The 14,138-nt window shown below is 45.7% G+C and overlaps 1 protein-coding gene across 3 annotated transcripts in view; it reads left to right on the forward strand.

Moving 5' to 3' along the window:
• Positions 1–881: 881 nt before the first annotated feature.
• The window catches only part of CLN3 (CLN3 lysosomal/endosomal transmembrane protein, battenin), a 652,734-nt gene continuing 639,477 nt past the window's right edge, over positions 882–14,138 (forward strand). The window contains exon 1 of one of the 3 annotated variants that reach the window (XR_011304414.1): positions 882–1,182. Coding sequence is in view for 2 of the 3 variants with exons in the window: in XM_069652104.1 (XP_069508205.1) it covers positions 1,137–1,182 (46 nt within the window). In the remaining variant the exon portion in view is untranslated. The remainder of the gene's footprint in view (positions 1,183–14,138) is intronic. The other 2 variants (XM_069652104.1, XM_069652103.1) reach the window with 2 other exon arrangements.

Raw genomic sequence — 14,138 nt, forward strand, 5'->3', positions numbered from 1 at the left:
AGTTATGTTGGGCGGGAGACCGTGAAAAATAGCAATATTTTTCACCATAAAATCGGGGGTCTCCCGCCTAAATCGGGAGGGTTGGCATGTATGGGAAAGACCCTCTTTGGCTGACATGCCAATACTGCCATTTTGTGTTGGGGTAGGTGGTTTTCTCTTCGGTTTATACTGTTTTTAAAAATGTTTGGTATTTGTTAACATTCTAAAATCTTTGCGTCATGCCAGCCCTCCCGAATTAGGCGGGAGACTTACGATTTTTAAATGAAAAATATTGCAAAATAGTGCTATTTTTCACGTTCTCCCACCTAAAATAATACTAGCCCAATGCATTCCTATGGAGAAATTAATTTCTCATGAAATCTCCCTCCTAGGTGCCTCAGAATGTTTACGTGTATGAAGGAGTTGTAATGCAGATTATACTCGCCCCCGTGTCTCTTAATAGAATCTTAACCCCCCCCCCCCCCCCTTAGTAGGAGGGAGGGATAGCCATTCCTACTGCACAATCAATGTGCTCTAAAAGGTTTCATTTCCACCTGGGTAGGGGGCCGAACTGGGTTCCTTACTCATACACAAGGCTGGATGGTGGTTGGAGGAGGATCATTTCTGCCCCTGACAGTGAAAATCTAAAGTAGGCAGTGGCGCCGCCCATGCACATAGGTTATTGATATGATCTGTCGCTGTACTATTTGTGAGCTTAATGGCAAGGTCGATTAACCCTGATGTGAATATAACCGCTGCAGTGCGCCTTAAACTATGTTTACAGGCAGAACATAAATACTTCTGTTTTCACTCATGTTTTAATAAAGCTTTAAACTGTTTTAATAGCTTGCACAACAAAATACGTAATCATCCACGTCAAAGCACCACGGCATATTGTCACACGTGACACACATTGCATTTCATGTTGTGCTCTCCCAGCGCAACCGGCTTTTTTAATTGAATCTAAACTGATGTACACCGGTTCCTGGTACGTGTTTGAGTGACAGACACATTTCCAGACCCGGAAGTGCGCTCAACGCACTGTCTCGTCTATGTCCCGGGGGCGTAGCCCATGATCTTTTCCGCACCAGGGCGTGAAACGCAGACCCCCTGTGTCGTGTGAAGCCGAACACACGGAGACGACCTATTGTGTAGTCATGCATGAAGTGAACCGCAGGAGGCACTCGGAGTCCACATCGGAGGGTGAGTTTACGAGACAGCAAGTGGGGGGTGATGGGACAGGAACTACGTAGGGGGAGGCGGGGAATTTGATGTGAGAGAGGGGAGCGGGCTGTTGTGGACCTTGCATTGAAAACAAGCATTGGCAAATCCAATAGGTCTGCCTTTTGAATGTAGAGTTAAGATTTGTTTCAAAAAGCCCAACTGGCAAATAAAGGACATCCTCTAAATTTGCAACGTCAAATCAATTGTATTATTAAACATTTGACATTGAAGAATAGTGACCATGCCTCCCATTTTGCAATCCTCCAAACCTATTTACAATCCAAGGAAGGCGGAAATGGATGTATTTGTTGGGTGCGAACCCACTGCCCCACTCCTTGCGCTAGCAGAGGGAGCTCTAGTGACCCCTTTGATAGCAGAATACGTTTATTGACGCTGTATGTACGTTTTTGCGCCCACGTTACGGGGGCCCAGCTGGTGTCCACTCGCTCGGCCATTACCACCTCTTATCAACCTCCATCAGCGACATGTCAGAATGCAGGCCTCTCTGACAAAAAGGAGCGTGACTTAAGTCCCTATAGTTCCACTTGCTCAGCTGTGTGCTCTACATAGAGATCCCCCTGCCATATGGACTCACTGCAGCTTGCTTTAACAAACCGGATGGAGTGCTTCTTGCATGATATATTGGCCTTATTCCTGTCGGTGACCCCCACCACACCAACTGCACTATCCATAGTTAGTTTGCTGATATTTTGTGTGTGGTTTATGGCCACTGGATGGGTTGGAAGGCAGAAGAGTCCAGGAGTTATAATTGTATTTGTATTTTTATTGTTAATTGGGTGGGGTATGGGGGGCACTGACATAAAAAAAGTCTAAATAACTGTTTGTAGATTGTTATCCTGAATTTTGTTCAGGCAAGTGGAGAGAAGGCACCATCATCTCACTGCCAGTGCATTCATTACCCAGTCTCATTCAACTTCAGACATGCTTCAGTGTACAATAAGATTCAAACAAATCTCAAGGAAGCAAAGAAACACTATGGCTTTTATGCAGGCATGTTGAATACGAGTACAGAAGTCGCACTTCAAGCTACACTAGATTAAGACTATGCCCTTATTCTGAGCCTATACTTGGGTTTATGGATGCTAATTTTTACTCATTATAGTAATCCTTTTTTATGTGGCACTTTAAAGCCCATTACATATAACACTCATGTAAAATTATAATTTCTCGGCAACCAAAATGAATAATTGGTAGACCTCAGAAGGATGAAAGGTTGTGTAGACTTTACTTGGATTCAAACCATTGACCTATAGATCACACATAGATCCCAAAATTGAGCACTTAAGACGCTGAGCTTCTCCTTAAATTTGCATACAAAAGCATTTGGGAGTGCACTGGCTCGGGGTCTTTCATTTCTTATGAATATGGCACTTATTACAGTGCTATAATTTGTTTTAGAAAGGACTGCATCCTCCTCGGATCTGTGTCACAAATAAAGAATGCGCTCTTAAATTGCTTCTCCGTTGGTACTATCCCCCATTACTCCTCCACTGCATCCTGGACACGTTGGACCCATTTTGCTGGTGAAGTGTGGGTCACAAGGCATTTACCTGCACATGTGGTGGGACTGTCCTGTTGCTAATGCCTTCTGGGAGAAAGTACTCTCTGCAATTGAGGCCATCACCCAGGTCAAACTCCCGAAAAACCCTAACGTGAGCCTCTTGGGCACCCCAGTTCTGAGGGTTTACCTAAAATTGGGGGCGACAGCCAAACCTATCACTCAGCTTCTCCTTGCAGGACGGATCATGATCGCCTCACTTGGAAAACCCTAGAGGGCCCGCTAATATTCCTATGGTGGGTGAAAATATGGGACATCATAGTGGCAGAGAAGGTCACAGCAGCCAAATAAGGCCTATTGCATTGACTCACAGACGTCTGGTCGCCAATCCTGGAATATGATTGAGACTTTCCTGCACAAAGGTACAAACCGTGGCTGCCAAGCTTGTTCTTACGGGACAACAACTAAAGAGGGCAATCCCCGGCCTGGTCCTGTCAAGACTTGGGGAGTTCAGGGCGGAGGGGTGGCAAGTTCCCAAGGCAGGGTAAAGGGAAAGTTCCTTCAAAATTTGTTCTGCTAAGTAATTGACCAATGCCATAAATGTAGTACTGTACTGTTCACCCCATGATTGCAACCAAATAAAATAAAGTTGTTAAAAAAAAAGACTGGAGAGGACAGGAGTGCGTGGGGGGTAGATATACTAATGATGGTTTCTTTTTACCTGCACAGTTGTTTAAACAACATTCTCTGTCAGAATTGGATAGCTCAGCGAGTTAAAAGCTCAACTCTGACGTGTGCCAGCCTGCATGTTCCAAGTTCATATTTCAGCAGGGCTGACTCCACCATTCATCCCTTTGAGGTGGATACATTAATTACTATTACATTTCATAGTCATATCACCATTTTATTTACAGTGCTTAAAAGTAACAGGAGTCAGACATGTAGCGCTATACAAAAATATATAATGCCAAGATTTCTATCTGGATACAGGAACATCTAGGCCACGGAGACATACAATTGTGGAGTATTTTGTAACTAACTGATAGGCCTGATGAACCGAAAACAATCAAGTTGACTCCAAAGAAGTTCTGCGTCTTGGGCATCCGGTCTACCTGGCCTATATAGACAAACACTTCTCTCCACCTGAGCCTCTGCGATTATAGCACATAGAAGAAAGCCAAAACACACCTGAAATAAGGAAGGCTTCTGGCAGGGCGTTTTGTGATGGAAATCTAATATAGTGCTGCTCACATGAGCAGCAATGTGCACAGATTTCCTCTGACTAAAGTGCACAAGATAGGCTTGTGGTTCATGACCAGAGATATTGGCAGGAAGATGATATGTCTTGGGCGACCATTACATCATTTATCAAGATTTTCAGTGTTTTCTGTCCCCAAATTTACACTACAAATCTTTTTGATGGTAAGTGCAATAGGCCAACAGCAAGATTTTAGCAAGGCCCTACTGCGCCCATCGTGCCTCATCAACATATGCATGCACTCCATATAAACTTTAAGTTAGAGTTTTCACATATCATGTTTGTAATGCGGCTGGTGGAGGATGACACATAGCAAATCAGCCCCACCAAGCCCTGTTTCTGTGAGTGTGAACTGAGCTCAGAGCTTCCAAGTTTCCCAATTTCATGCAAGAGCCATCAAGTGCTGTTTTTTGATCTTGGAATTCTGGTATTTGTAGTTTTGTGTTTTTCTTTTTTACATTTAGGACTACGAATTCCAGAATTCATAGAAAAACATGGAACAGGAAAACTTGAGGGCTATGTGAACCCCCTGGCGGGTGTCACCTTCATATGTGGGCTAATGGAGAGTTTGCATTGCATAACAGATTGTCAAGAGCCGCGTTGGCACTACAACCTTATTCTTGCTTGGCAGGCTTAATGGAAATAATGACTCTACCTTACAAAAGCTTTATTCATAAGTGAAAATGTTCTATGATATAATACCATAATTAGTTACCAGTAGCCTTCCTTACATCCACGTTACTTTTCATCGTCCCATTGCTCACTCACGGAAGATGTTCCATCTTCTTGCCAGCTTCCCCAATCAATGATTTTCTTTACACCTCGAGCCCGCTTCCATCCTGGTATAGTACTGTTAACCAGAAACACAAGTCCAGTTTCATTTTCTGTCTTCCTGGGTAGATCTTCTCTGTGAAGTGCGGGTGCTGAGATTGCTCCCATCATTATTTCCAATGGTAGATCTCATACGCCCCCTGCTTTACTTGGGACACAGTAATAGGTCAGCCCTGGAAGCCCAGCTAAATGGGAAGAGCTCTGGATTCCAGAGCTCAGCTCGGAGCTGCATTCTCCCTGGGAGGCACCAGGTATGGGTCAGAACCAGGAGGAGGTAATGTGATGCTGGACCTTGATTGAGGTAGGAGGTTCAGGCATCTCATTATTGTTGCCAATTATGTTTCCATGTCACAACAGGGTATTTTGATGTAATGGTGTGCAAAGCTCACAGAGCGCTCCTTAAAAGGGGCGGGCTGGAGTTCCGTAAGTAATGCTCCGTGGTCGATGGAAGCCCAACACTTCCTGATTTAAGATCTGATGCAGATGAGCTCCTCTCCGGCATAAATCCTGCGCCACTCTAGATCCTGATCGGGGCCACCTGATAAAACCACACGATGAGGACATATAGCCAAACATTGGGCCGACCTCCAGGAGAAATCTAGAAGAAAAAGGAACAGGATTTGCACAAAGTATTTGACTCAGTCGGGTGGGAGGCCCTGTGGGATATCATGGGTCGGATGAACTTCAGGTGGGGCTTCGTCTCCTGGGTTAAACTTCTCTACGCATCCCCAGAAGCAACTGTGAGAGTGAACGGCAGGTCTTTCAGATTGTTTCCACTGGGACGCAGAACCAGGCAGGGCTGCCCTTTCTCTCCCCTCCTATTCTTATTAGCCATCGAGCCACTAGTAATTAAACTTCGAACGAATAAAAACTGGTCTGGATTCACCTGGCCGGGGGGAGGAGAGGATTGACTCTCACTATATGCAGACAACCTCCTCATATACCTTAGCAACCCTGTGAGCTCCTGCCCAATTGTGTCCCATACTCTTAGGGAATACCAAAATGTTGCGGGCCTAAAGGTGAACAACCAAAAAAACTTGTACTTCCCGAATCAGAGAGGTGACGCCGCGATCCTTGAGACTTGCCCCTACCATGTCTCCATTCGAGACTTCACATATCTGGTCATACGTATTGGCCGAACTCTGGATAGGTTCCTTCAGCTCAACTTGCAACCTTTACTAAACAGATTTAGTAGGGACGTTTCCCATTGGCAATCGTTCTCACTAGCATTAATGGGCAGGGCAGCGCAGCGCTGTTCAAGAGGATGACATTCCTGAGACTCTTGTACATCCTACAAAATGCTCCACTACCCATCCCTCGCGAAACCTTTGCAATAATAGACAAGAACTTACGCACATTGCTTTGGAGGGTGGGGGGAACAACCCAGAATCGCTCCCACAACACTGCAGCACTCAGTATTGGAGGGAGGCATTGGACTACCATGCATTCGCACATACTATTTAGCGGCACAGACGGGGGTGGTAAACGAATGGATATATGGGGATGCCACACTACCACATATCTGCATAGAGGCAGCGGCTATGCACCCCGTACCACTCCTCCAGGCCTATACCCTGACAACGGACGAGTATCGAAAATACCAAGAATGTCACTTCATGTTTGGGGATCAAAACCAACATTAGCCCAACCCTTATGGTACAATGCGCACCTCCCAGAAATACAAAGAATGGGCTGTTTCAAGAACTGGAAAAAGCGAGGGATATACACACTGGCACACGTGATCCAAGAGGGACGCCTACTAGACTTTGAAACCCTGAAAGACACATTTTGCCTGACGCCTATGGACCGGTTTAGGCATGCACAACTTGCTCATGCCATACACACCCAGTTGACGGACATAACTACTATACCTCCTTGCTCCCCCCTGGAGACCAACATTCTCCCGCAAAGTACCACCTCCAAAGTCACCTCCACGCTTTACCAGGCCCTTAACTCTTTCGGAACTAAGGAGCTTACTAAATTGAAGGAGAAGTGGGAAGGGGACCTGGGTGAGATGGAACCGGAGTACTGGGTAGATGCACTGATGTTCCCCAGAGAGATAGGTATGGAGGCTAAACTGAGGCTGATAAAACTCAGAATACTCCACCGCTCCTATTATCCTCGGACAGCCCTTGCCAAATGGAGAGGGACCGAGGATGCGACTTGTCTCCGATGTACACGGGAAACGGGCACCTTCTTCCATATGATCTGGGACTGTGACGTGTTACAATCCTTTTTGGACGGATGCATCAAGATTTTCAACATAATGGGATCACTAATCCTGAAGGACCCCAAAATGACACATCAGGGGAGAGGTAGACCTCACCAAATATGAAAAATAGTTCCTAGCGGTGGCATTGGGAGCAGGGAAACGGCTGATCGCCGCAACTTGGGGTTCGGCAGAGTCAATATGCCTGAACCGATGGATCAACGAAGTAAGCAGGTGCGCATCTATGGAACACCACATCTACAACGCGAGAGGCTGCCCCTGGAAATTCAAGAAGATATGGGGGAAATGGCTACATGTGTACTGAGAAATGTCTCTCCCCCTCCATCCCTCCTTTCTCCCCCACCCCCTTGGACACCCGATATACTTGGAACTGCCATCCGTTTTTGTTTTTCTGATATATCCAATGTACCCCCCTGACCCTACTGCCTCTTACTGTCATTACTGCCGCAACTTTCAGTTGAATGCCTATGTTCATGGTGTTTTGTTGTATAAACCCAAATAAACAGCGTTATAAAAAAAAAAGAATTAGTTGAAAGTATGCAACTACAGACTGCATTTCTGTCAAATCTTGCCTACGACGATATGAGGGGTGCAGCTATATAGCAGCCAGCAGGGAGGTGCATGTCACGGACTGGATCACGGATTCAGCAAACAAAGTGTATATAATTGCACCTTCATTTTTAAAGGAGCCACATTTTTTGGCAAGTAACTGGAAGATAGGGTCTATAAATACACAAACAGTAAGATGGTGAATAAATTGGCTAAGAAAAGCAGGCATGGCCCTTCAACAACCAGGGCATCACACAGGGCTCTTAATAAGCCAGTGTTTCAAAGAATGGGGGAAGTACAATCCTTTTGGCCTCACACTTAGGCCAACATTCCTTAGTCCAAGGCCATATCTCTGATGAAGACGGCTAGGCCTTCACTAGGCAAGCCTTCCCTGTCAGAGTTTACCAAGGGTAGACAGATGTTTTTCAAGTATTAGTGGAAAATGTCAGTGACAGAACCCTGGATTCCGTAAATCATTCAAAGTGGGTACGCCATTGAGTTATCATCAAGACCTACCCAGTGCCGAAGCAGTCGGGCTCACTTTGCCTGGGACGCTTGCAAGAGACCAGCCTTCCTCTCCTGAATCGAGAATCTTCTGAAGAAGGGAGCAGGTTGGCCGGAAGATCTGAAACCTTCATTTCCAGTATGTGGGAATAAACGGAACATATCTCTCTAAAGCTAACTGACACTGAAAAACAGTACTGCATCTTTTAAATGTGTTGCATATGGCTCAATTGTATAAAAAAATGTTACTCAGGAAAAGAATGAGAGTTATGAGAAACCCCACAAACTGTTTCAGGTTTTCAGACACTCTTCGGGAACATTTTATACAAGCGAGTCCAAAGGGAATTGGTTTGCGACCCACTTTAATTGCAACAACAGAAGATTCAAAAAGCCCATTTGCATCCAAAAGCACTGAGGCCCAACTTTGCAACTTGGCTAGGCAGGGAAATGAATGGCGTTTGATGCAGACATATCAATATGAGGCACTATGCAAAGGTTTGAGCAGGATATTGTGTATGATGAAAAGAACACTGTTATATTTCAGAACAAGGTGCCCGGTTCTGGCCTATGAATTACAAGTGCAAATGCCTTCACTGTTTCAAAGACACTTCCATGTAAATCATGTATTTATTCAATTACTTCATATAACTCAAAGTAACGAGCTACCCTCCGCCCCCTCCTGTTTTATTTCAACTTTCGGACCGATTTGCAGCCAATAACTGCATGCCGATCTCCAGTACAAATGTGGAAATATCAAAATTACATTTTATTAATTCAATCAAAAACATGCATACAAAAATTAGCATGAAAAAGGAACTCGCTTCACATGCAATATTGACATTTTAAAGTTCAATCGTGTACAGGGTTAGTTTCAAAAGAGCCAGACTTGTTATTACAGTGCGTGTTGTTAAAATCAATTTAGCAAAAACAAATACACTAGTCAAGAACTGTATATGGGGACCGTGGTAGCTTTTTTTCTCACAGCAGTCAGTTATACCTTTTACATTTTCAAATGAGGCAGACACAACCTACATCGGTTTTGTCACTCAATTACTAGATAGAAAGTTTTCTTATCAACATGCTCATGTTGATTCTCAAACACTGAGAACAAGCAATAACCACTAGTTTCCAAAGGATTGCTATTTCTAAATATCCTCCTCTCACTACTTTCTGGCAGTGTGTCCGTGAATCAATGAGAGCATGGTGATAAGAAAACTGATTGACCTGTTGTTAGAACGTTATTCAATTACTGTCAAATGTACTGTACAAAGCCACAGTGACACGTTGCAAACAATTCTAATTAATATATCATCTATGCACATGATTCGAAAAGACATGCGTTGTGTGATTTGAAAACCTGTGTATCCATGTCTCCATTCTATCCTGTTGTTTTCAAGTGACCAGAACCTCACCTTAGAGCAAGCCGGCCCCAGCCTTAGGAGTGGCTGAGAACATATTTTGACAAGATAAGGCTTGATATTCCCGAGTTCAAACTGCAATGATATGTTTTGCTCATAAAAACAAGCCTGCATTAATTGTAAGCTTCAACAAAGATGCAGCCATCAAAAATGACATTGTGAACTTTAAGTGTTAATATACCCAGCCATCCACTCAAACAGTGTCGAGAACAAGAGGTCTGTCAAATCAATCACCTTGAACCCCACACAAAAATGTGTTTAGTGGAGTCATGGGTCTATACACAAGATGTTGTTCATAGTGCAAATGCATTACTTGGTTGGGCTTGTATAAACCATTTCGGAAGGCTAGCATATCTTTGCTGGAATACTGAGGATACCTTGTGGAAATAAACATCATTTCAGTTAGTACATTTCTTATTATTCCCTCTACCGAAAGCCTGGAGCGCGAGAGTCATTTGGCTACCCTTCCCCGATCCCACCAAGTAGTGTGCTTTTAATTTCTTGCTGGTCCAGAGCGCAATCACTGAAGTTAGGGCCTTCTTATTAAGTCAGATTTAACGGCGAGGTGCTGCCCCTCTGTAGTTGCATAACATTTGCAGCTATATTTCAATTTCCACCATGCTGCAATCTTGTGTTGCCTTCTCACTGCAACATGTGCCGGCTGCACCATCCTCGCTTTGTTTTCCACCCTGCATGATGGCCGCCCTCTTCCTCAGCAAAGGAGTGCCTCAGAGGGTTGCCATGGAACCGGAGTTGTGTTCCCTGTGATTGGCCTTTCCCTGCTGTTATCTGGCCTACTTGGACCCAGCAGGCGGAAGAGCAGACCACGTGTTTCGCCCCCCTTTAGCCTGGCTACATACAACCAACTGCGATACCATATATTGTTGTCTAATTAGTTGGAGTTTGTATTATGTACCTGTACTATCACTTGTCACTATAGGTGGTGGTTACAAATTGATTTCCAAAGCACTATATTGTTTTAAGCTTTGTATGAATGCAATTTAATTGTTAACTCAGTTACATCAAGGTTTTGAGAATAGGAACTACCCTTAATGTATTGAACCCTTTTTACCAAAAAAAACAAAAAACAAATGCATGACTTTGAAATGCATTAATAGCAAAATAAATAAAAAAGCTGTACCCTTCACATCTATTTTTGTCTGTATTTCTCAAATCTAATGAGTATTACTACATTCAGAATGTCTCTGCCAGTTTGTGACATGATAGAATAATTCTAGGCCTATTAAAGTTAACAAGTAGACCTCAAAACTAAAGACGTCAGGGCAGACCCCTCTTTGTACCATGGAAGAGCCGACCCCCAGCACTAAGGCCCACACAACACCCCTGTCCAGAGCTGGGGGGGAGCCCCCTCCATGCCGCAGTGTCTGCTACCTTCTTAGCCTATGCTGCACACCAACCAAACTGACTACATCCCTGCATTCTGGGACAATAAAGAATGTGTCACCTCTCTGCACCAGTATGCACACCGGATCACCTGGTTCTAAACCCGACCCCATCTGGGTTCCTGCTGCCTCCTGCCTCCTCTGTCTCTCCCCCCATTTCACATGGGTATTTCATGTATATCTCACTTATAGCTTTCCACTGTCTACCTGTGCCTAACCCTTTCTGTCCTCCTCATGAGCGCCCAAACAAACGTACCCCTCTTTTTTGTGATGTTTTAGTGCTCTTTGGCTAAAATCAAATCTAGGTTGACTTTTAAATTGCTGCATCCTCCATTGTGTGCTGTTTTATTGCTTGTTAGCTAAAATAATATCTAGGTGTGCTTTTAAATTGCTGAATTCTCCATTTTGTGATGTTTTAGTGCTCTTTGTCTAAAATCAAATCTAGGTGTGCTCTTAAAATCACCCATTGCTTTCGCCTGGTAGGCCACCTGGTGAGTTGTCTCATGCCTGTGCAGTATCTCCTTCCTGCCATTTACTCCCCTCCCTTACATCTCTATGGCTCTCTCATCCCTCTCATCTACTCTAACTGCTATTCTAGCACCTATCCTACCTCTCTCACTAAGTCTGGAAGAAAAAAGTTCAAAAAAAGATCTCCTTTCTTTTAACCGTGGCTTGCCTATCGCAGACACCTATGTCAGCGCTACCTCCACACAGATTGTCACTGATATCCTCTTTTCAGTCCTCTCCCCAGCCCTATGGACTCCACATCTTATCTCCATTCTCACCCCTTTTTGTTCCTCACCCATTAATGCTGGCACTAGATCGGAAGTACTCTTGGCTGGCTTCTCATCCTCCAGGTGCATCATTGATGTCTATCGCAATGGCACTATTATGGCTCAGGGTCATCAACCCAATCTCCTCCACTTTGACCAGTGCCTGCCATCTCTCATCAACTTCCTTCCCATTCCTGCTACCTCTACTTCCTCTATGCACCTCCCTCACCACCCCTGAGGGATGTACCACCCCCCCTTTACCCCACCTCTGAAAATCTTCAAAGGTGCTGACCGCCTCCACTTAGCCAACATTAATGCTCGCTCTGCTAACAAACATTCCTCTGACATCTGCCTCCTCCATGAAATGTGAGTGCTGAGCTGCTGAACGTAAGTGGCAGACCTCAAGCTCATCCTCTGACAAACTGCTCCGTCGCCTTCTCCAAAGGCAATATCGTCTCTCCATTTGTTCCAAGAAGAGGGCCCACATCCAGGCTTGCGTCCCTGGAGCATCCAACAAGGCAGAACTCTTTAAAATCTGCAAGGAACTAGTCAATCCTTCTGCAGTCTCCACCTCGCTCTTCCCTCCCAGGCCCTCTGCACTGGCAACACACTTGACTGCAAACACTCGGGACATCCGGAGTACTCTTTATTCCGTCCTTCCCCGTTGCCCCTGGCCTCTCACCCACTCGCTCCTCCTTCTCTCCCATGACTTCGGATGAGGTCACTAGAGTTGTCTGCTCTATGTAGGTCTCTTCCAAATAGGTCTCCCCCTGTTCTTCCAGAACTATTAAGGACCACACCGGCTCCCTTGCAACTGCACTGGCTGATTCCTTTAATCATTCTCTTGCTAACCGGTCTTTCCCCTCTTCCCCCAAGCACTCCCTTGTGCACCCCTTCCTGAAAAAGCCTTCCGCCGACCCCTTGTGTCTGGCTAACTAGCACCCTATCTCTATCACTCCCTTCCTTGGGAAACTTCTGGAGAAGTTGGTCTTCCCCCAACTAACCCAGCATACTGAGCACGTTGGTTGCCTACATGATCATCAATGTGGATTTCAAGCATCCAGAAGCACGGAAACTGCTCTCCTGAACACCCATGAAGAACTGCTTTCATCTCTTCGCTCTTAACGTACCTGCTGTTCTCATTCTACTCAATCTCTCTGCTTTCGATAAGGTCATCCACTTCATCCTCACAAAGCGGCTCCATGATACCGTAGGTTTCTCGGAGCGGGCCTAGACTGGCTGACCTCCTTCCTCACTGACCATCCCTCCCTTGTTATCCTGGATTCTTTCTCCTCTCCCATGACTTCTATCTTCACTTGTGGCATTCCCCGGGGCTCTACCCTTTCGCCCTGGCTCTTTGACATCTATCTCGCCCAGCTTGCTCAGCTTAGCTCGACTTTTTCCCCGCACTTCCAGTGTTATGCAGATGACGCCTAACTCTTTCAAACTTCCCTCTGAATCTCTCCTACTGCCTCTACAATTCCTGACTGCCTGTCTGCCATCCAGTCTTGGTGTGCCTCTAATGACCTCTGTCTCAACGCCAGCAAGACTGAGATCCTTCCTGTTGGGACTCTTGTTCATTCTTTCCTCCCTTCATTCTGGCCATCCTCTATGGGCACTCCCCCCCCACTCCTTCCTCTGAAGCCATAAACCCTGAAGTCGTCTTCGACGCCTCTCTCTTTCCTTCCTCAAATCCTGGACCTTGCAAGAAGGCCCATTTCGAACTCCACCTCCTCAGAGGTATCCTCCCATTCCTCACTTTTCCCCAGAAGCTCAATGTTTCTAGAGCTCTGGTACCCTGTAGGTTGGACTATTGCAACAGGCTCTTCCTTAATCTACCCTCTTCATCTCTCCGCCCTGTCCAGCTAATCCAGAATAGGGCTACACGATTTATCATTGGCCTCAATCCCAGGGGCCGTATCTCTCCAGGCCTAAAATCTCTCAACTGGCTCCCGGTCGCTTCAAGGATCAAATTCCAATACCTCTGCATCATCCATAAGGCTGTCTGGGGCCTGGGACCATTCTATCTACAACTTGCTCTCCCCAAATACTCTCACTCCCGATCTCTCCGATCCTTTGCCTCCAACCCTCTGCTTGTCAATTGCTTCTCTAAGCAGCGATCCGGTGCATCTTTTTCCTCGGCTGGCTCCCTCCTCTAGAACAGCCTCCCCCTTCCTCTGTTTTGAGCCGTATCTCCTCAAATTCTGTGAGCTCCTCAAGACTTTCCTCTTCTGCGCCTTCCCCCTATCCCTCCCGTGCTAACTCCCACAGTCGCTGAGATTGGTGGCCTGGGCCCTTATGTGTCCTTCTGGGTCCTGGCCTTCTGTCCAAACACCTTCAGCCTCCCCCCTCCACTTGCCTTTGGGCGCCCACTATCCTGTGTTGTCTCACATGCCTGCACTTATTTTACTGGCAGGTGACCACTCTCCTACCACGTGGTCACTGCCTTG

The sequence above is a fragment of the Ambystoma mexicanum genome, chromosome 3p (genome assembly GCF_040938575.1).
Source record: "Ambystoma mexicanum isolate Mex_15411 chromosome 3p, UKY_AmexF1_1, whole genome shotgun sequence".
In the NCBI taxonomy this organism is placed as follows: Eukaryota; Metazoa; Chordata; class Amphibia; order Caudata; family Ambystomatidae; genus Ambystoma; species Ambystoma mexicanum.